The sequence below is a fragment of the Cucurbita maxima genome, unplaced genomic scaffold, assembly GCF_002738345.1.
Source record: "Cucurbita maxima cultivar Rimu unplaced genomic scaffold, Cmax_1.0 Cma_Scf00012, whole genome shotgun sequence".
NCBI classification, from domain to species: Eukaryota; Viridiplantae; Streptophyta; class Magnoliopsida; order Cucurbitales; family Cucurbitaceae; genus Cucurbita; species Cucurbita maxima.
This window is the reverse complement of record NW_019272028.1, coordinates 2467528-2488967: the sequence shown is the minus strand read 5'-3', so window position 1 is coordinate 2488967 and position 21440 is coordinate 2467528. Positions and strand designations below refer to the sequence as shown.

Here is a 21440-nt window from a genome sequence, read left to right as displayed (position 1 = left end):
TTGACTCCTAAGTCTAAAACTTGGGAGTTGCTCTCAGAAATCTCATTTTTTCACTCCCACACAAAGGGATGCACATTACAAGTGACAATTACAAGAATGGAGGGAAGTAAATAGTACCCGGCAACATTCAGGGATGGATGGCTTCCTTGATATTAAGATGGGAAAGCAGTCCAGAATTGGATGAGGAAGAGGAAAAACCTAAACTTTGATTATCTCTATCTTTTGAAACGGGCGATTTTTCAATTGCATAGTTTCTTTTAGTACTAAAGACAATCATACTAATAAAACAACTCCTTAGAAACCCTTCATAAATAGGCCAATACACAGTTTGATGAAATGACCTCGAGCTCAAAAGAGTAGCGCAACCAAGTCAAAGTTCAATTCTAGCATAAACGATTACACTCATCATTGTGACAACAGAAAACCACCACCAAGTCGTTGCACAATCTCAAGGAGTCGAATTATCGTTGATGGCGTGTAACATGGTATACAAGAAAGGTTAAAGAGGATCTGAATATGAATATGCCTGTGTAATTAAAACTCATGCCCATTTGAGGAGATAATTCACCAGGCTGTTCTTGTTTATAGTGTTGAAATTCAATAGATCATCAAATTTCAAGAACTTTGAAGATGCAAAGTGCTTCATTCCTGATAGATCAGTTAAGTTGGGAACGATTACAGCAGACAGACAAGTGGGATAGGATGATAGCTCATTCTTGCTTTGCACATAAATCACCTAGCTCAAGTCAACAGCATAGCACACCCATTTATAATACTCCTAATATAACCTACTATGTATTACTATAACAATCTCTTCTAAAGCTTACTCTGAAAATGAGCGTTACGATCGTATTTCGTCATTGTTGCCATCCATATTGTTGGTTTCGGTTTCCGCCCATTGCATTGGAGCCACGCCCAGTACCAGAACTACCAGCATATGGACCATTCTGTGGGTAATTTGGAGCTCCCGCGCCATAACCACCACCACCACCTCCAGCTCCGCCACGAGGACCAGCACCAGACATATTACCAGAACCATATGGTGCACCTCGTCCTTGAGCGTATTGTGCATTGCCATAAGAACCCCCGCTTTGACCACTACGACTTGGGTGGTTGTATCCAGAAGGAGGATTTCCACCAGAGGGATACCTACCAGGACCTGGGGGTCCACGAGGCTTCCCACCAAAATGATGGCTAGGCCCTGCAGCAACGGAGGGTTGAGAACCATGAAGGGGTTGGTTAGGTACTGGTCGCATCTGTGCATGAGCTTGTCCCGACTGCTGTATAGGTGGGAGGCGTGAATGCTGCTGGTGTTGCAACTTCTGTCTCTTTGCAGTTTCTTCATGTTGTCGTTGCTGCTGACGCTTCTTCTTAGTCTGGAACTCGTGTGATGATTCGTACTTTGGCAAACTGGATACGAATGGAAGATTCTTAGAAATACATTGCAAATTCAATGGAAATGATGCGAAATTAAATAAATGTTTACCTCTTAGGGTCACAAGGCAATGGGTCTGTCCAAAAATACTCCGCATCTAGAGCATCCTTAGCAGATATCCTCTATATTTATAGTGAAAAAGAAGTGTTAAGAGTCCAAAAGCAAATTAAGAAAAAAAATACTCCCCATTCCCGTCCCAGTAAACATCCCTACTGGCAGCAGTTGCCAAGCTGATCCCACCCTACACCCCCAAAGCCCAAGCATGTGACCATCGGGACGGTGCAAGACATCATGCTAAATTGTAATAGCAAGTTTTGCATTTATGATTTACCCTAAAATTATATTGAAATGAAGGTGGTCAATATCTAGAAAAAAATAATGGATAGATCTAAGTGAATACCTGAGAAGGATCAAGAGTGAGCATCTTCTCCAACAGCTCTAAAGCATGACGGTCAAAACTACGAAAGGCGAAAATATCACCGTAAAAGGCTTATTAGATTGTGGATACGAACTACAGTGCAGTAAGAAAAGGTAAAGCACTAGTTTAACTTACTGCCTGAAAACTTCTCTAAGACGTCTCTTCATCGGCCTTGTGGGCTTGAAATTGTTGTACCATGGGATTTTAGAAACCCCGGGCCAATTGACTTCATCCGGAGCGCCACATAGCTCAAAGATCTTATTTAATTGTTCCGGCTACAATAGTTAACAAAAAGCTTAAAGGATGCCCGTTTAAATAAACTCACAGTAAAAAGGGCAGCAGAGAATAGTTGCAACGCACAAAGTTCTCACAACTTAATGCTCATGTTCAACAAACATAAAATCAAGAAACAAATTAATTTTGAAAAAAAAAAAAAAAAAAAAAGTCATAAATGATTAACTTTATCTGATATCTCTGATCTAATTAAAAATTACTTGATGCATACTAAATAATTTTTTCTAGTTCAACAATTGTAGAGTAGAGATCTAATCATCCACCCTTGAAGTGGTAGTAACGTATCCATTCGGGCATCTACGTGATTGAATTTCAGTCACGGAGGATGAAAATGCTTCTTCATCTTCTTTTTGAGCCGCAGAGTTCAGCATTCAGGAATTTAATCATGAGGAACTTACAAATTTATTAGGAAATTACAAATAAGGCGTATGATTCAGGCACCACATAAATTAATGAAAACAGAGGACCATAGATACATTAAAATTAAAAATTAAAATAAAAAAGATTGCAAATCTGGTCAATTGAAGATTACTATTGCCCAATATAGAAGGATAAGTCATGACAAGCGACTGCAATATGACTGTTTGAACCTGGTATATATATAATAGAGCTGATTATTTACCTAAACCATAAAATTTAGCATCTTAAAACAATGTTGCATCACATTTCTTAGCTAAGCATAAAAGTTACACAGAAAAGCCCCTACCTCGTCCTTGCCAGGGAATATTGGCTTCCCATGTAGAAGCTCTGCAAAAATACAACCAACAGACCACATGTCTACAGCTGGACCATATTTTGTTGATCCAAGAAGCAATTCAGGAGGTCTGTAAATTGATGATGATCAAAGCTATGAGCAATCAAGATCCTTTTATTTTCAGTTCACACTTCTAGTAATTGAATGAAGAGTCACATACATACGAAAAAATCTGGAGAACTGTAAACGACACAACAAGAAATTTTATGCAAACTAAATTCTAACGTTCTTGATTGGCAGAGCAATATACCTATACCATAAGGTAATGACACGATTTGTTAGATTTGCATTGATATCATTAGAAAATGATCGGGCAAGCCCAAAATCTGCAAGCTTCAGATTTCCTTCATTGTCAATAAGCAGATTTGAGCCTGCAGCACAAACATTAAAACAATAAACTATGCAGCAAAAAAAGGAATAAGAAAGAAGGGATACACATGAATAATTACTTTTTAGTTACCTTTTATATCCCTATGCAGTACTTGATTTACATGACAATAGTGAAGTCCTGTGAGAAGCTGCCTCATGTAGCACTGTCTCGAAAAGAGATGCCACCACAATTCTCATACACCAAAAGAGCTATTGAACAATAAAAAGGGCATAACATCCTTTTTTAGTAAATACCTTGATTTGGGGAACTGAAAACCTCATCCCTGGACGATCAGCAAGACCTGTCAAATCATGGTCCATGTACTCGAAAACCATGTAGATGCCACCCTTGTACTTGTTACCATCTGCACATCTAGGCGATCCATCCAATAAGAAAAACTCATTCCATGCATTCTATACTACAATTTAAAAAAAGGAAAGCTTGCACCAATGCAACTAAATTCTACACAAATGAAAAGAACAAATATAAGCCATTGAAGGCTAATGCTGCAAATGAAGACAGAGAATATGCCTGGCTTCCCTTGTTCATCCTTCTCAGGACCTGCACAAACATACCGGGACTTACAAAATTGTAGAAAATGGGGCAAAAACAACAGTCACAACAAAGAAAATGTAATGTTAAAAACATACCTGGAGATGTCACAATCTCTTTCAATTTGATTACATTTTCATGGTGGAGCTTCTTTAGAATTTTGATTTCTCGAATGGCAGTAATAGGGAACTACATGGACAAACGAATTGAATGTTAAATCACAGAACAAGCTTCAAGCTTAAATAGAGGTATAAAACCAACGGTTTATTTTCCATGGTGAGTAGCGTTGTACTGTAACAGAGCATATTAAGAATCCAACTTAAATGTAAGCTATCATACAAACTTTTGAAATTTCAAGTCTATAACCAGCACTGGAAACTCTGGTCTTCTCATATAATGGCAGAGTAAACTACAATCTTACAAACAAATATAAACTACCGAAGTAAGCCAGATGGTGAAAAGATCTTAGTGAAAGAGAAACATACCCCCTCCCTCTCATTATCCATTCGTATTTTCTTGAGTGCAACTATTTCACCTGTTCTCAATTCTCTGGCCATGTAAACTTGACTGCAAGCACAAAAGCACGTAGGTACAAATTACTCCATACATTATAGCGACAAAATGGACATTCAACAACCAAAGAGAAATAAAATATCATCAACCTTGAGCAGCAAAGTGATTAAAATAATTTATTCAAAGGGAAGTTCCCATATAACCATGAACACTACAGTCAGAAACATGCATATAAATCATATCAAAAGTGAGGAGTCTACCTTAGTGAAAATTGCAGTACTCCATGAACATGAGCTAAGCCTAAAATAATAATCGAAGTGGGCATGAATAGGGGACCATAAGTAACATCATTACCACTGGTTTTTGGTTGTCCATGTGATCTCAGCTCATCGATGGAAAGAAACTACTTTTCTTTTAATTAGTTTGACCATGCTTTCAGTGCTCAGTAGAGGTGCTCCTTAACGTTATCAGTTCATTTCCATTACACATCTATTAGTATCTTAACATTTTATAGTTTTTCATCTAAGAAATAGATGTTAATAAGACACCAGAATACATAAACAGAATGATGTGAAGTATTTTAGTTCAAATGACACAACAGTATCTTTCCCGGATGAGCATTCTTCTCGTCTACTTCAATCAAGCAATAATTCATTGAAAATGCAGTTAATGTGGAAAGCAGAAAAATTGACATGGGACTCCAAGAAAAACAGATGCTATAAGCTCGAGCTCGATTTCATTTTCATTTGATAACTCAAATTCTGGTACACACGGATTCCCCATAAATCCCCATCCACGTTAAGCATAGAGGAATGTATCAATAAATTCATCTATTTTTCATTGAAAACACGATACAGCAATATGTTATCGAATAACGAGGGAGGACAACAGCGAAATTAACAGCAAAGAACGATTCCCAACAAACAATAACTACCGCAGCAGATAATTAAAATAAGGCAGGGAAAGGTATAGGCATGAATAGCAGACCCATAAGTGCCTTCACCAATCTGCTCCAGTTTTTCGAAGCAGTCGACACCTCTAGATCCCCACGAAGGGGACTCGTTAACATTGAGCTGCCCTGGGGCTGTTAAAGCCATAGCCTTCCCTTGCACGCGTAATCTCCTTTCCCTGAAGACACTACTGCGGGATCGAATAATCAGCCATCCGAATGTAACATAAAGACCGACAAATTTAAAGAGGAGAACTTCAAGCAAAATTTTATGAAGAAAAGAAAAGAGAAATCACCTGAATTGGGAATTAGGGTTACGAGTGAGAGGAGTAGCCGGAGAGCTACAAGATTAGAGATAATATGAACCAATTCCGTACGCAGCAGAATGTAGATGAGTGAGGAGAGTCAAGCCCTACGGCAGCCTTGGAACCAAAGATTCGCGCTCTGTTGGGAACTCTTGGGATGACGGTGTGAGGTTGCAGCAGAGCGGGAGATATGGAGGCGCGAAGGCGAAGGCGACGGCAGCGACAGAGAAGGAGATGGGAGACAAGTAAGCAATCAGAGGTGGCGTGACGGTGCAGCGGAGATCGGAGAAAGAATCGGAGATTTCGGCTTGGAGAAAACTGAGCTGAAAGAGGAAGAAATCGGAGTCGGAGAGAGAAGTGGTGGAGTTGGGGGCGGCGGAATCAGAGAGACGCGGCAACGGATTGGTCGAAGACTTGGGATTTCCGGTTTTCCTACGGATGAGATTAAACGATGCGTTTTGAGAGGTTTGTCTTTGACTTTGTCTTGAACCGGGTTCCAAACTCATAAATGAACCGTCGAATCGATTTGCCGAACCGATCGGTGAAGAATTTGAGATAACCTTCCGGTGAAAATATACTTCCAATAATTTTTAAAATTGGTCATTTAAAATTAATTTTTACGAAAGTAATTAAATAATAATAATAATTTCCATTCGAGTAAAAAATATGTTTTTTTAAAATGGGTAATTTAAACAAAATAATAATAATTAATTATAAATACGATTTATTGAAAATATACAGATTAAAATTAGGAAACCGACCAAAATGGTCTTTTCACCTAAAAATTTCTTCTATTTGATTTACAAAACTAAAAAGTATTTAATAAATATATTTAATCCTTAAAACTTAGTCCAATCCTTTACTTCTTCGATATTTAAAAAATGTACAGATATGTTAAGTAAAAAAAATAATAATAATAAAAAAAAAATATATATATATATATTTTTTAATTTTCAAAAACCAAAAATTAAATTTAGCAAATAAATCTACAAATTTAACCATAATTTAACCTAAGATGGTCATTTCATACGAAAATAAAAATAAAACTTAGGAAAAATCAATTATAGTTTCGAAGCTTTAAACAAGTAATTGCATCATCGAAAACCCGGAATCAATTCACATACAGCTAAAACTTTATCTGAAATGTCAAATATATCATAGAAACTTCATCTCGAGCTAGAATATCTAAAACTTCGAACTCAACCCGGGTTCTAAAATCTTGTTTGTTTCCTTTTCATTTTGAGTAATACAATTCAACAGATTTTTGCTGTAAGCTCTTATTGTTTGTTCTTCCTTTCTCAGCCATACAACACAACAGCTCTCAATGAACACTCTCCTTCAGAAATCACCAACTTTTTATTATACCAAACTGAAAAGAAGTAAAGCTCTTCCTCCAAAAAATATATGTAATAATAAGTTAAGAACAGGAAAAACCTCCCTACATGATTCTTTCTTCCAACCCCTTTGTCTTTCTGTGGCATAGGGAAGCAATGTGTGTATAAATAATCGAGCAAGGTCGAGCATATGAGTCTGCTAAGAGTTGGGAACCAGAGTACCGACGTAGCCGACCCCGGCGATGAAGAACGCGAACGATTGTAGGAAGAGGTAGATGAAGTATCGATTCTTTCCGAAGTTGAGATCGTAGCAGCCACAGAAGAAGATGTAGGCTCCAACACAAAGCTCAAGCACATGGAGTCTGTTCATCCACAATCAGAAACAAGAAGGTTAAGTCTAGAAATCTAGAAACTTGAAGTAACTATGTCGGTAATGTATCTCGGCGTGTTTCGATTGCTCGGTTTCCATAGTTCTTAGAAATCGACAATGTCGATGACTCGTAGAAACTAATGAAACAATATGTTTCTTATAGCTAGGAATGCATGTGAATGAGAACTGTAGTTTAGTGTCATATTGGTATGTCATTTATGAAGTGGAGATTATGTTTGACAATTTGAATGGGAGATGCATATGCATAAACCTTTACCTTTCCCCAATCCTAAAACGAGGTTTTCGTGGAGCTTTGGAACCCGGTTTAGTCTTTAGCGCATCCCCCAATTTCTCGGTGACGACCCATTCGTTTACTCTCCCTGCTTCGAATAGACCGATGAATGTTGCCTTCGTTCGGTGTAGTGACATGACGTTCTCGAAGAGAATCCAGAAAATGATCAGGTGGAATGATCTGTAATGTAAGATTATCAATCAAAATTGTATATGTAGAGTATTTCATATTCATCGACTTGGGGTGAAATGCTAGAACTCCTTGTGGTGATGAGATTAGGAGATTAGAATGAAAGTGCAAACTTTTTGTGAGATCCCACGTTGGTTGAAGAGGAGAACTAAGCATTCTTTATAAGGGTGTGGAAACCTCTCCTTAGCAAGCGCATTTTAAAAATCTCGAGGGGAAGTCCAAAAGGGATATCCCAAAAAGGACAATATCGGCAAGCGGTGGTCTTGGGCTGTTACAGATAAGAGGCGGTGAAATAAGAGGCGGTGTGTCAACGAGGACGCTAGGCCCCCAAGGGGGGTGGATTGTGAGATCTCATATCAATTGGAGAGAGGAACAAGTGTTAGCAAGGACGCTGGGCCCCGATGGGGGTGGATTGTGAGATTCCACTTCGGTTGGCAGGGGAACAAAACATTCTTTATAAGGGCTGGAAAACTTTCCCTAGAAGACACGTTTTAAAAATCTTGAGGGGAAGCCCAAAAAGGACAATATCTACTAGCGATGGGCTTGGGTTGTTACAAATGGCATTAGAGTCAGACATCGGGCGGCGTGCCAACGAGGACACTAGACCCCAAAGGGGGGTGGATTGTGAGATCCCACATTGATTGGAGAGTGGAACGAGTGTCAATGAGGACGCTGGGCCCGAAGGAGAGGGGAGCGAAGCATTCTTCATAAGGGTGTGGAAACCTCTTTCTAGCAAACGCGTTTTAAAAACCTTGAGAGAAAGCTCGAAAGGAAAAGCCTAAAGAGGACAATATCTACTAGCGGTGAGCTTGGGTTGTTACAAGATCAACATAATGCTATACTCACTTTTTCATCTTTTTCATTCCGAAAACCTCGAGGAAAAGGTTCTTTCTTTCCCTCTTAATTTCGAACAAATGAAGATAGGATGAAAGTTTGCAATTCTGACATAAAAAAACAAAAAGGTAAGAATGCGACCTCGGAGTTCCAACGGCGTTAAGGAGCGTGATCGTCGAAGGAATATAAATGGCACCCCATCTCGGCACCGACACTTCAGGAACCAAGACCGTAGCAGGCAAAACAACACAATAAAAGACAAACGTGACGATGTGGGCAACGATCTTCCGAACAAAGAAGAAGCTATAGATCAGGTAAAGCTTCTTCCACATGGAGACTTTCTGCAGGCACATAGAAAGCTAATGGTGAGAAGCATGAAGAAAATACAACCCCAATGGAATCAACATATCAAAGGACTACTAAAACCATGCCTTGTTCTTCATGATTTCAATAACCATCTTTTTGAAAAGGTTAGCTGGACCGCAAGACCATCGGTGTTGCTGATATCGATAGGCTTTGAAGGTACTCGGCAACTCGTTCTTCACCTGAAAGAGCTAACATTTGAAGAACCAAGAACTTTGTCTAAAAGCAAAACCAAATGAAAAAAAACGACTAAGTGGTAAGGAGGAGAGGAGAAGGGTGCTTGGGCCCTGACACGAAAACGAGCAGGAGATAATAGGAAGAGGCTAGGAAAGATTCAACTACTATCAACAGTGCAAATATGGTCGGTGTGAATGAAGGAATAGGAGGAGGAGTCTTCTACCCACAATCTCGAAATCATAAGTCAAAATCTTGAAAAAAAGGATCTTTAAGAACGCCAACCTTCATATTGTTATCTACTAGTTGAATGACCGTTCGACACTGCTTAAACTTACGTCGGAGTCAACCTCAAAGACATCACCACGAGGTGGAGGGTTCTTTGTTGAGTGAATAGCTCCTTTATTAAACCGAGAGTGAGATCTAAATGAGTGAAGAGAAAATGGTTGTCGTCGGATAAGAAATCAAAGGAGGCTATTGATTCTCTATATGTGAGAACCCAAATCGGTTGGGGAGAAGAACGAAACATTCCTTATAAGGGTATACAAACCTCTCCCTAGCATACGCGTTTTAGAAACCTTGAAGGGAAGCCCGAAAGGGAAATCCCAAAAATTACAATATCTGCTAGCGGTGGGCTTGAGCTGTTACACAAGGGATATGGTTCAAAAAAATAAACATTCTTGATATGTTTCATGCTTTCAAACTCTATAACACACCTTTTCCAATTCCTTTTGGTAACAAGTCTTGTTAAATTAAGGTCGTTTTTCTTTCGACTTAAGTTCTTATCTCCTTAGAACTCGAGGACATAACTATAGAACGGACAGAACAAATCCTATTCAAGTAAGATCAAGGTCCTTAGATTCAAACTCCCAAGCAAAAACTCAACTATTTAACATCTTATTCTCACCTAGAAGAGGCCTTGATGTAAATGATGCCTCGCAAGAACTAGCAGAGATGAACCAAAGCATAATACACAGAGCGAGCCACACGATAACCGTCATCGAAAACGAAAAACGAAGTAGAACTACCTTAAGGTCGCCAACATAGACGAACTTCCAGCCTTTGAGGCTAGCTCGAACAGCCAAATCCATATCTTCAACAGTCGTCCGATCCTTCCATCCACCAGCCTCATTCAGTGCAGCAATTCTCCAAACACCTGCTGTGCCTGCCAGAACTCCATCGTTTTCAGTAAGTTCAGTGCTCAAAACATGCATAGATTAAAGCCATTAACAATGTCTTAAAATCACAGCTCACCATTGAACCCAAAAAATGCATGAGTAGCAGAACCAACTTCTTGCTCCACTTTGAAATGGTAATCTAATGACATCTCTTGCATTCTCGTCATCAAACATTCATCAGAGTTCACTACAACAGTCCCAACAAAATCAACTTCAAACTCATCAAATCTAAACTAGTTTATTCATCAGATCGGCCTCTAAATAGTTCAAGTTTCAGAAAATTTACACGAAATCGAGTACTTAAGAACGCTTACCGAACTTCCAGCGAGCTTGAACAAGAGCGATTTCGGGATCGTTCGTGAGAAATGGAATGGCGCGCCAAAGAAAATCAGGGTCAGGTTGGAAATCGGCATCGAAAATAGCGACATAATCGCAGAGTTTAACGTAGTTGTGCTTCATTCCCTCTTTTAGCGCCCCTGCTTTATACCCATTTCTGTTGTCTCTAATCTCATACTTTATGTTTATGCCTTTGCTTGCCCATCTTTTGCACTCTAATTCCACCAGATCCTGTTGATTTTTGGTGCAAAATTTCACAAACCCACATCGGAAATCCGCAAAAGAAAAATGGGTTTCAGCCCAAATTTGTGTTCGTCGCTGATTTCGATGGAAAATTTCGCAGCGAGAAGTTCTTCCAATTTTCTTTCGATCGTAAAAAATGGGTTGAGGAAGAAGAAGAAGAAGAAGAAGGAATCAATCTTGTTTGGAGAGATTATGCTTTTCAGCTTAAGAAAATTGTTCATTTAGGTTAGTTTTTGTGAATTTTGTTAATTCGCTTCCATAAATCTTATCTGTTTTTACCTTTTGTTGTAATTGGTGGCCTAAACTCTAATTTGGAGATTAAATAATAATTAAACCAATTAAAAAAATATTTACCTTTCCAAGAATGATTCTATAATAATTAAGATTTTGAATTTAATCATAAGCTTAATCCATTAGAACTACATAAAATTATTGTAAATTTTGAGCGATAAATTATTTTAAAAGACCAAACCTTAATAAAAGAATCGGTAGAATCATCAAGAACTTGAATTATGATCCTATCAGATGGCCACGAAAGCCCACATGCTGCTCCGATTGATAATTGATAAACCTGTTGCAAAAGCTCACATCGTTAAAACAATCCATCAAAGAAAACGCTTCAATGAATCTCAAAACTTTATGACATGACCACAAAATCCAATTTGTAAAATGACAATACGAGCATAACTCAATTAGTTAAACCATATATCATCAAACCAAGAGATTTAGAGTTCAAATCTTCCAACTAAGTCAGGCTTACTCAACTACAAAAACAACCCACTAAAGAAAACGCTTCACTGAATCAAAAAAATTCTCTAACATGACCACGAAACCCAACTCGTGAAACGAATAAGAAAACGACAATACGAGCATAGCTCAACTAGTTAAACTATATATTATGGAACAATTTAGAGTTCAAATCTTCCAACCCACTCATGCTTTCTCATGAACTACAAAAACAACCCACTAGAGAAAACGCTTCACTGAATCCAAAAACATTCTAACATAACTACGAAACCCAATTCCTAAAACGACAACAGGAGCATAGCTCAACTAGTTAAACTATATATCATCGATCAAGAGATTCGGAGTTCGAATCTTCTAATCCAAACTATAGGTAAGTTCTCGATGAACTAAAAACGATCGAAAAATTTAATCTTTTTCACCTCTCGCTCATTGTACATAGGAATTTGAACCAAAACCATGGGATAAGCAAAATGGGCAAGCTCAAGATCATCTTTAATGGGCTCCCACTTGTAAGTTTTGTGGGGTTTTTTTCTAAAGAGCTTAACAAAGAGAATGACAATGCCCATATAAACTCTTTCAAAGAAGAGCATTAGGGACATGGCCAAACAGGCAGCCACAGAGAGCTTCAAAAATGGTGCAATCAAAGGGGCAGTGGTTTGGTGCCAAAAGAGACCCATTTGGGAAGTGATCAGCAGCCCTTCCGCCATTGATGAAGCCTTTGAAGAACTGCCCAAGAACTTGAAGGTTTTAAAGAGAAGAAGAACAACAACAACAACACTGTTTTTTGAAGTGGTTTTTGCTTGTGGGTTACTCAAAAAAAACAAAGAGTGTCAGAATGTTTGCTTTTGTTTGTGGGGAAAATGGATTTTGTGGGCTTTTGTTCTTCTTCTCTCTCTTGTTTTTTAGAGAGAGAAGTTGAATGATTTGGATTTGGGTTTGGTTTTAAGTGTATTTATATCATGAAATTTGATTGTAAATAGTGATGAGGAAGGAGATTGAAGACGTAATTTAGTGTCAATGATATTCGGGTGCGTATAAATATCGTAGGGTTGTGAAAACACCGTTTTCTTCCATATGTTTGGGTTGCGTATCTGGTGGGGTTGGCTCCTCCGTTTGTGGGAAAATGGGAAACCCGACTCTACAAATTCGAGGAAAAGCTGCACAACCGTAGCAAGGGTATTCGAGTTCCAGTGGAATCCAACTTTATTTATGCTGCTAACTCATAGTTTGCTCACACTTCTATGATCCGGGAACAATAACAAGAGAGAGCTCGTAGCGTCCTTTCTCTCTTTGAGGAGAGAAAGAAAAATGCTTATAGATATTGTCCGCTTTAACTCGTTACGTATTGTTGTCACCTTCATGGTTTTAAAATGCGTTTATTAGGGAGAGATTTCCCTCCTATATGAAATGTTTCGTTCTCCTCTCCAACCAATGTGGGATCTCACAGTCTGGGTATTATCGACCTAAACCCTAAATGTAGTCTGAGATCTTCTTGATGTATGATTCGTTTCAAATGGCTTATCTTAAACGTAACGTGGATGATAACTTCTCGATTTTAATCGACTATCTAGATCAAAAATCTCTTTATAACTCACGAAAGAGACTATCTAATCCCTCCGATTAAGATGGATTAATCGAGATTAAATGATTTCAATCATAAAACCACTTGAATGTCCAATCAGAACTTCACGATCAATCAATGTTTTTTTTTTTTTTTTTTTTGGGTTTTGAAAAATGCATGATTCCTAACACATTATTGATTTACTCTCCATCATTTCACAATTCCACCAATAGCTGCAAAATCAAGTAATCTCTCCAATGGGAAATCTCAAACGTAGGTAAAGGATATAGGACCGAGAAGACCGATACTCGATATCTCTCGTAGGGAAGAGAACGAAACATTCTTTATAAGGGTGTGAAAACCTCTCTTTAGCAGACACGTTTTAAAAACCTAGACAGGAAACCCGAGAAGACAAGCTCAAATAAGACAATATCTACTCGCGGTGAGCTGGACAATAAGCTCAAAGATGACAATATTTACTAACAGTGGGCTTGTGCTATTACAGTATTTATCGTGAATTGTGCTCCGAACCACAGACCTTTTAATCCATTTATTGTTTACAGGATCGAATAGGGGTCTAAACCTAGGAGATATTATTCTCAAATTTGCACTGAAAAACTTTCTCCCTCTAGCTCTAGTTCTCGTTCTCGTTCACGATTCCTTTTCCATACTCAATTATCTGAACTGAAAAATGAACTACTTAACTCGACTACGAGATGAATAAGAGACAAAATAAGCAATAACATCTCTCATAATACATAAAACAAGTATTGGGCAACCTCGAGGGCTTTTCTTTTTTATATCTATGGTTGTTCGAGCACGTCTCGACAACATTAACGGGACAACTGTATAACCATATTCATATACGAGTCGAAAATGTCGAGAAACTTAATGAAATCAATGAAAACAACCCACGAGTTTCTTAAATCAAAAGTGGTGGAGTGTCAAAGCTTGGGAGACAAGTTTAGATGAAGAGGTGGAGTGTCTAGCTCAAAGCTCATTGTGAAGTTGTTCAAAAAGACAATGGAAGCTTAGCTTGAATCACAAGCTTTAAGAAAAAGATGTCATTTTTTATGTCTCCAAGCTTTTAGGCTGTCTGTCTATGAGTATATCTCACCAACCATTGTGCTTCAACCCATACCAAACACAAATAAGGCTAAGCTATGACCTAAGAATTGACCTATTTTTATGGCAAACCATATCTCTCGAGCCAAACCCGATGCTTTCCTAACTTCTCAAGGTAGAAAGTTACTCGAGGTTCGTATTGGGTTGGCTTGTTCTCGAGTTTATAAAACCTGTGTTTTGGGGTGAGAACAAAGTAACGTCTTCGTTAAATATCACAAACCAAAGTAATTTAGGTCACGATGCTCGGTTTCATGCAACCGAAGTCGATGAAGGAGTTAACAACAAACTATTTGAGAGCATAGACCGTGTAACGACTAGGTTAAAAATTGAATTTTTTTAAAATTTGCTATCCTCAAATATTAGAAGGCTTTGCTCCCATAGGCCCATACAAGCTTTTTGGCCCAAAGATCCAAACCAAGGCCCAATGATTCAGGCCCAATAAGCTCGTAAATGCTAGCCCATTGAGCCGGCTCATTGGCGCGCTGCCCTTGTTTTGCTTCCTTTCCCTCGTCGCGCATTTTACATCTTCTTCAGTCGATTTCGATTTCTTTCACCATTCTCGCTTTCCTGGTTTGCTCGAAGGCGGCCATTATAGAGAACTTGAAAGCTTGAAGGTAAGTAGTCCTTTTTATTTTTTTACTTCTCGTTCTGTTTTCCATTACGAGTTTTCAGCCTCGGCATTGAACGACTGAGAAATGATTAACATGTGTCCGTTGAGATAGCTGGAACGATTATCTTTCTAGGCTTTTGAATTTGTATTTTAATCATGAAATTTTCGGAATTAGATTAAACGGAATGACGGAGGACAAGCGGAACATTCTTGACCATTGTCGTCGACAGCTAGCTGCGAAGTTTGAGTTGAAGCGGAAGCTTTTCAAAGCCGTTTGCAATGATCCGAGTCTTCCCAACGATGTGCGTGAAGAGCATCGTTATAAGCTGTCGAAATTGCCAAGGAATAGTTCGTTTACTCGACTGAGGAATCGCTGCATCTTCACCGGTCGACCTAGGGGTGTCTATCAGCTTTTCCGTGTTTCTCGTATCGTCTTCCGTGATCTGGCATCCAAAGGTCTTATTATGGGTGTCAAGAAATCTTCTTGGTAGATACCGGTACGAAATTGTTCTTCAATTTACATTTTCATTCGAGCTGTATGGATATCCCTTTCATGCTGGCGGAGTTTTCGATAGTTCAATGTTTAGTGTATGATAATGAAAGTAGGTATAGAACACATACGTTGTATTAAGCTCCATTTGTTGAGTATTGAAAAATTAAATTATTTTTATTGGTAACGTTGTATTAGACGGGCCAGCCATGAATTTTTGTTTTCCTCCATCGACTTTCTCGACCAATGGAAGCTTGATTTTACTCTATAGTCAGTGAAATTGATTGTGATAGAGATTGATTCATCACTGTCTGTACAAAACATTAATGATGGGATCTGTTAGCTTAGCTGTTTTCACTAGAAGCTGCAGGATTTTGCTGTTAAAGATTAAGATGCAGTTTCTGGCTTGATTTATGTTTGCACTCACATTTTTTACTAGGTATGTTTAGTCCATATATACAGATCCGAGTTTCTCTTTAGTTTGTTCATTCCCATTGCAGTGGTTGAAATAATTTTCGTACTATTTTCTTACTACTTTTTTAGACTTGAAGAAACATATGGCTAAACATTCAAAAATGTATAACTTGGTATCGATATTCCTTACATTTCCTCTATTATTATAAGATGATATTAGTATCTCACATACCTTTCCTTTCAAGTTTCCTCATCTCTGTACCAGATAAAAAACTTACACTCTGTATATTTAACTTGGTGTCATAAGAATGTCTTTTCTATTGAGGAGAAACAAATGGAGTAAATAATTTGTGCCCTATCCTTTTATCATAAGCTCGGTTGTATCTTTTTATGTATTTGCTATGATTTAATTTCTACTTGTGGTGATCCACTCCAAACACTAATAAAAAGCATGTAAACAACCTTACATGTACAGGGTATGTACTATAGGTTGAGCAAATGTGTCCTCGAGTTCTAACAAATACAAAGCATGTAAACAACCTTACATGAACAGGGTATGCACTGTAGGTTGAGCAAATGTGTCCTCAAATTATAACAAATACAAAGCATGTAGATGCTGTAGCCACTGAAGTATTGTGGTCATGTTCCATGTCCTTTGGTTGGTTTTGTTTACGCTGACTGGTAATTGTGCATCATGTGCAGGTTGATGGTAGAGACTTCTATCGTGGGGATCAATTATCATTGTTGGGTTGTTATATTTCTAAAAGATTCTCAATTATAGACACTGGAAAGGGTGATGTTAGTTGTAAGTTCCTTGGACATGTGTATTCATGCCCGTTTACATGTATGACCAAAGAAGAGTTAAGGTTTTTTTCCTTATTCAATAAGGGTTTTCTGGTAGATTGTTACTAATCTGTTGTATTGTTCTGATTTAAATGGTTATTTTACCTGCCATCGAGTTGTTTTGCACTATCTTTGGTGACCATTTCCTCTTTTACTGCATTTTCATCTGAGTTTCAGCAAAGATGGCCTAGCAAAGAGTCGATCTAAATAGTATAAGGGCTTAGAGTGAATAGTTTCGAGCCCACCTTCCTAGGATTTAATATCTTACAACTTACAAGTTATCTGGACAACCAAATGTAGCAGGGTGAGATAGTTGTCTCGTGAGAATAATGGAGGTGCATGTAAGCAGATTTAACACATGGATATTAAACAATAAATACTTCATCTCCCTGCACTTTTGTCAATTATTATCTTCATTACATAGATGATTGCTGATGCATATGACATGTGTAGGTTCATCCCATCTCATTTATATGCTGTCTTTTTCATACACAGATTATGTACTATTGCCTATCCATTCCCATAGAACTATTGAGACATTGAACCTATGTCTACCATTGTGAATGCAGAGACTTAAGTTCAACTAATTAATAATTAGCGCAATTAGCGTCGGGCTTGAATGTTTGTGTAGGGGGGGCTAAGCTTATCAGTCGAGGCAGATTCAGCTGGTTACAGGTAATCTCAATTATGACAACTCTATTACCTTTCTTATCAATTTAAGATTTCAAATGCCGTCTATATTTCTTTACTACTCGAGTAATAATATATGGGGTCTAAAATAGGAAAGCATGTAAAATTATGTGTTCTTGTCTTCCTAAACATGCCCAGGCTTTATATCAATTGGTAATAAGGGCAAGGGCGACTAGGTTAGCTTTGAGGAAGCTTAGGAACAATGTAGTCCTATGTGATTTGTTTTAGCCCTATGCAGCTCCTGTTGTAATATATTGGTGCAAAACAATGCACCCTCCGTGTATTGTGATCAATGTATTCACAAGATCTCCTGTTTTTCAAAAGCATGAAAACAAAACAAGCTTATATGCTATATACTTACTTATGCTCTTCCTGAAGATTGATAACAAGAAAAGAGGTCAAATTATATTGATAATGTAACAATCCGCCAGGACATTTTCTCTTTGGCACTCCTCTCAAGGTTTTTAAAACACGCTTGCTAGTGGGAGGTTTTCACATTCTTACAAAAAATGTTTCGTTCTCTTCTTCAACTGATGTAGGACGAGATAAAATCTCCAAACATAAGGTTTATCATTCTAGACCAGTGATTTTTGAAGAACATGTTTGGCTTCAGATGTACGCTTAATGTGGTGTTCCACATTGGTTGGAAGGAGAACAAAACATCCTTTATAAGGGTGTGGAAACCTTCCCCTAGCAGATGTGTTTTAAAGCCTTGAGAGGAAGGCCCGAAAGGGAAAGTTCATAGAGGACAATATCTGCTAGCGGTGGGTTTGGGCTGTTACATTCAAGTTTTTGTTTTACGACTTGGCTCATTCTTCAAGCCCTGTTTCTTCTCCCTCCCCCCTGCTCCTTGAGGGTACCTTTCTTCCCCCTCCTCGTTCTTTCTGTCATTGTCATTGTCATTGTCATTGTCATTGTCATTGTTTTTACGGTTGTTTCGGCTTCTGTTTTTAGTTTTTTAACCACAGTATAGGAATTTTTCTCAACGCTTGGGGTTTTCTTTTACTGTCTGGAAAATGATTCTCAAGGTCTTGAGGGAGCTTTTGCTCATACCCGCGCGAGTCAAAAGCGCCGGAAAAGCTTATTAATGAAAAAGGAAAAAGGTTTGAGAAGACGCAAAGACTATGGATGGAGAAACCATAGAAAAAAAAAAAGGGATTTTGATTTCAATAAATGGCCTTTTAGAAAGTGGCTTTTTATGCTTGCATTGCCCCTCTCATTTAATTTAACTTTAGACCAAGAATTCAAATCAATACCTCTTTAACACAAAAAAGTAGAGATACCTTAACTAGTACAGAGTCAAGAACGTTCTCGATGAACCAAATAATTTTACTTTGTGTTTACATATATTTGAATTCGGTGGTATGTCATATTGCCCGCACCCTCCGTCTAAGTGACTCGACTTCCCATTGTCTAGGTACCTTATGCATACACTTCGAGTCATTCCATTCTCAACCTGTGATGGTGAGACTAAAGAAATCATTCAATATAATTTGCCAAATTTCTTATAACTACTATTTAATAATTTTTTCTCTGACAGATTTTTTTTTAGTCAATTGAATTATGCTGATCATATTTATGAAACATGTTAAAGAATTATATATAAATATATATATATGAGGGGATTAATTGGTGGGAATTTAAGTTGAATTGATTTATAGTTGGGTATAAATGAGATGGGGCCTTGTTTGGGGCAACTGTACCTGTCGCGTTAATTCTTGGCGGATGCCTAAGTTTAAAGGTTAAAAAAAAATATTATATATTAGTCATGATTCATTTGTATTGAATTTAAGTTTGGGAATCTATTTTTACAAAATTTTAAGTTTTAAATTTTAAACATAATATATATTTTAATTTTACATAATATCAAATATGTTAGAGATATCTTCATTTAATTACAATATCAAATCGATCATATCCAAAACATTGATGTATATGATTTTCATTTAACATTTGACAAATCATTATAGGATATATATATATATATATATAGTTCATCAATCATTTGTCATTTTATTTATTTATTTATTTATTTATTATTATCATTATTATTTGCTAACCAAAGCCCAAACTTTTTCCATGAAATAAAATAAAATAAAATAAAATAAAATAAATCACCCTCCAAAATTAGTGGGAAAATGGGTGACCACACCATGGCAAAAGTCATCCTAATTATGTTGAGAGAAATTCAAAAGAAATCATTAAATTCCAATAAAAAAATTAAAATTAAAAGGACCCTAGCTTCTTAATTTCTCATCATGCCACTCAAAAAAAATATTTGGATTTTTAAATATTATTTAAATTTGGAAAATATTTGTACGAAAATTGATTTTAAAGATATGATTATAATTTATGATGTAAAATTAGTATATATAATTAGATATAGTGGGTTAGCGAGGAGTATGATTTATTTATTTATTACGTAACTAAATATAATAAATTAATTTATTTTGAAGATTTTAAAAAAAGCATTACGGTCTCCCTCCCCACCTCCTATTTTAATATATACTTAAAGAGGACAATATCTGCTAGCAGTAGTCTTGACCGTTACAAATGGCATCAAAGCCAGATAGTAGGCTAGGAGGAAAGAAACTGAGTGTCAGTTCCAATAACCCTACAACATTTTGAATGTATGAATATTTTTTAGACTAAGGTCAAAATTTAAAAGTTTTTCTTTCATTATTATTAATTTAGCTATTAGATTAAAACAAAAAAAAGATAATATATAGTTATAAACTATATATTATACATGATTTTGAGGTGAAAAGTAGATGTGAATACGTGTGCAAGAAGTGGTCCAATAAGCCTACAACAAAACAAAGGGTCAAATATTTGGGGTAGTCGTTTTTACGTGTTGAATATATCTATTATCTATGAAATCATTACTTCACTCATTCACACGTTTCCATACTCACCCATTCATTTTTAATTCTTTTTTTCTCCTTATTTGTTTCTATTTTATTTTTTTAATTATAATTTTCACTTGGAAATAATATATAATTTTTATAAACATTTTTATTTTTAATTTTAACCAAGTTAATAAATGCTTTTATTTGAAATATTGCAAACGCATATCATCATTTAAAATGAATAAATAAATTATACAAAACACAACGTAAATTAATAATAATTTCTAATAGTCCTCGTGGAAAATGTGATTTTCACCTTAAAATTCATATTAAGAAAATAATAATTATTAAAACATTTATTTACTTCTCTAATAAATTGACATTTATCCAAAACCGTACATTTTTTTCATTTATTATTTTAAAAAATAATTATTTTAAATTTTTTATTAAAAATTGTAAAAAAAATCCTAATAAATTAATATATTTCAAAAGGAAATATTTTACCACCATAATTTTTAAAAATTTAAATTTTAATAGTGAAATGAAATTGGAGGGTATGGAATATAATCTCAATCCTATTTCTACCTCTTTAATATTAATTATTAATTATTAATTATGAATATTTTATTATTTGTAAAAAAAATAAAAAGGTAAATGCTTGAGAGTCGAGTGGGAGAAAATAAATAAAATAAAATAAAAAAGGAAAATGAAAAAGCGACACTTTAATTCCACTCGTTTTCGGCCTTTATTTATTTATTATTTATTTATAATATTTCTTCGTTCTTCCCTGTGGTCCAGGTCTTCACTGCACCTTCGTCGCTACTTCCTTGGCTTCTTCTTCTCTCTCTGAACTCTCATTCTTCATCTCCGCTGGAAGACTTCTGGTTGGGCTTCTGCGCCTGTATGTATCTGATCGGTTAGTCCTCTGCTGCTTCTTTTTTGTTTTCCCTTCAGCAATCTGTCTATTTATGGATATTCCTCATCGATTCTTCGACTTTCCGAATCTGGTTTTCCAACTTCGGGAGCTGTGTACTGATTTCATGTTTAACTTCGCAAATCGCCCCAAGGTTGGTGGATTTGAGAGTTTTTGCTGTGTTGCTGATTGTATTCACTGTGGAGGGAGTAGATTTTGAGTGTTTGGATTCTGTTCTTTTACTAGTTTGAAGCTTGTGAATCTGTCTTTTTTTTTTTTTTTTTTTTTTTTTTTT

The 21440-nt window shown here is 36.7% G+C and overlaps 3 protein-coding genes and 1 long non-coding RNA gene across 6 annotated transcripts in view; 2 read left to right on the top strand and 2 right to left on the bottom strand.

Moving 5' to 3' along the window:
• Window positions 1-613: 613 nt before the first annotated feature.
• LOC111487222 (cyclin-dependent kinase C-1-like) lies at window positions 614-5991 on the bottom strand. Of its 2 annotated transcripts, none has more exons than XM_023134548.1 (13): window positions 5582-5991; window positions 5324-5473; window positions 4309-4390; window positions 3922-4012; window positions 3803-3832; window positions 3526-3635; window positions 3362-3434; window positions 3152-3272; window positions 2854-2971; window positions 1989-2128; window positions 1836-1893; window positions 1487-1557; window positions 614-1410 (listed from the first exon to the last, which is right to left on the bottom strand). In XM_023134548.1, exons 2-13 carry the CDS (start codon window positions 5431-5433, stop codon window positions 858-860), a joined length of 1557 nt encoding a protein of 518 aa, XP_022990316.1. In that variant the 5' UTR covers window positions 5434-5473; window positions 5582-5991; the 3' UTR covers window positions 614-857. The 2 variants fall into 2 exon arrangements, with proteins under 2 accessions (XP_022990316.1, XP_022990315.1); XM_023134547.1 differs by having other exon boundaries at window positions 5324-5476; window positions 5582-5724.
• An 810-nt stretch (window positions 5992-6801) lies between these two features.
• LOC111487221 (glucomannan 4-beta-mannosyltransferase 9-like) lies at window positions 6802-12393 on the bottom strand. Its single transcript, XM_023134546.1, has 9 exons — window positions 12070-12393; window positions 11376-11474; window positions 10639-10891; window positions 10401-10511; window positions 10175-10311; window positions 9041-9154; window positions 8751-8950; window positions 7572-7766; window positions 6802-7286 (listed from the first exon to the last, which is right to left on the bottom strand). The coding sequence occupies exons 1-9, from the start codon at window positions 12355-12357 to the stop codon at window positions 7124-7126; spliced, it is 1560 nt and encodes a 519-aa protein (XP_022990314.1). The 5' UTR covers window positions 12358-12393; the 3' UTR covers window positions 6802-7123.
• A 2431-nt stretch (window positions 12394-14824) lies between these two features.
• LOC111487355 lies at window positions 14825-18815 on the top strand. Its single transcript, XR_002719041.1, has 4 exons — window positions 14825-14950; window positions 15122-15443; window positions 16553-17368; window positions 18801-18815. It is a non-coding gene; the product is annotated as an uncharacterized LOC111487355 (long non-coding RNA).
• A 2196-nt stretch (window positions 18816-21011) lies between these two features.
• The window catches only part of LOC111487207, a 3779-nt gene continuing 3350 nt past the window's right edge, over window positions 21012-21440 (top strand). The window contains exon 1 of one of the 2 annotated variants that reach the window (XM_023134517.1): window positions 21012-21148. The gene's annotated coding sequence lies outside the window, so the exon portion shown is untranslated. The other variant, XM_023134518.1, reaches the window with a different exon arrangement.

Excerpts from the sequence above, each read along its gene's own strand:
- LOC111487221 (XM_023134546.1), bottom strand. The coding sequence starts at position 12,357 with ATGGCGGAAGGGCTGCTGATCACTTCCCAAATGGGTCTCTTTTGGCAC. Across the intron at positions 10,892-11,375 it reads CTACCGATTCTTTTATTAAG|GATCTGGTGGAATTAGAGTG; the intron begins GTTTGGTCTTTT and ends AAAAATCAACAG. Across the intron at positions 10,312-10,400 it reads TGCATTTTTTGGGTTCAATG|GCACAGCAGGTGTTTGGAGA; the intron begins GTGAGCTGTGAT and ends GAGTTCTGGCAG.
- LOC111487222 (XM_023134548.1), bottom strand. The coding sequence starts at position 5,433 with ATGGCTTTAACAGCCCCAGGGCAGCTCAATGTTAACGAGTCCCCTTCG. Across the intron at positions 4,391-5,323 it reads ATTGGTGAAGGCACTTATGG|TCAAGTTTACATGGCCAGAG; the intron begins GTCTGCTATTCA and ends TTGTGCTTGCAG. Across the intron at positions 1,558-1,835 it reads TCACTCTTGATCCTTCTCAG|AGGATATCTGCTAAGGATGC; the intron begins GTATTCACTTAG and ends CTATAAATATAG.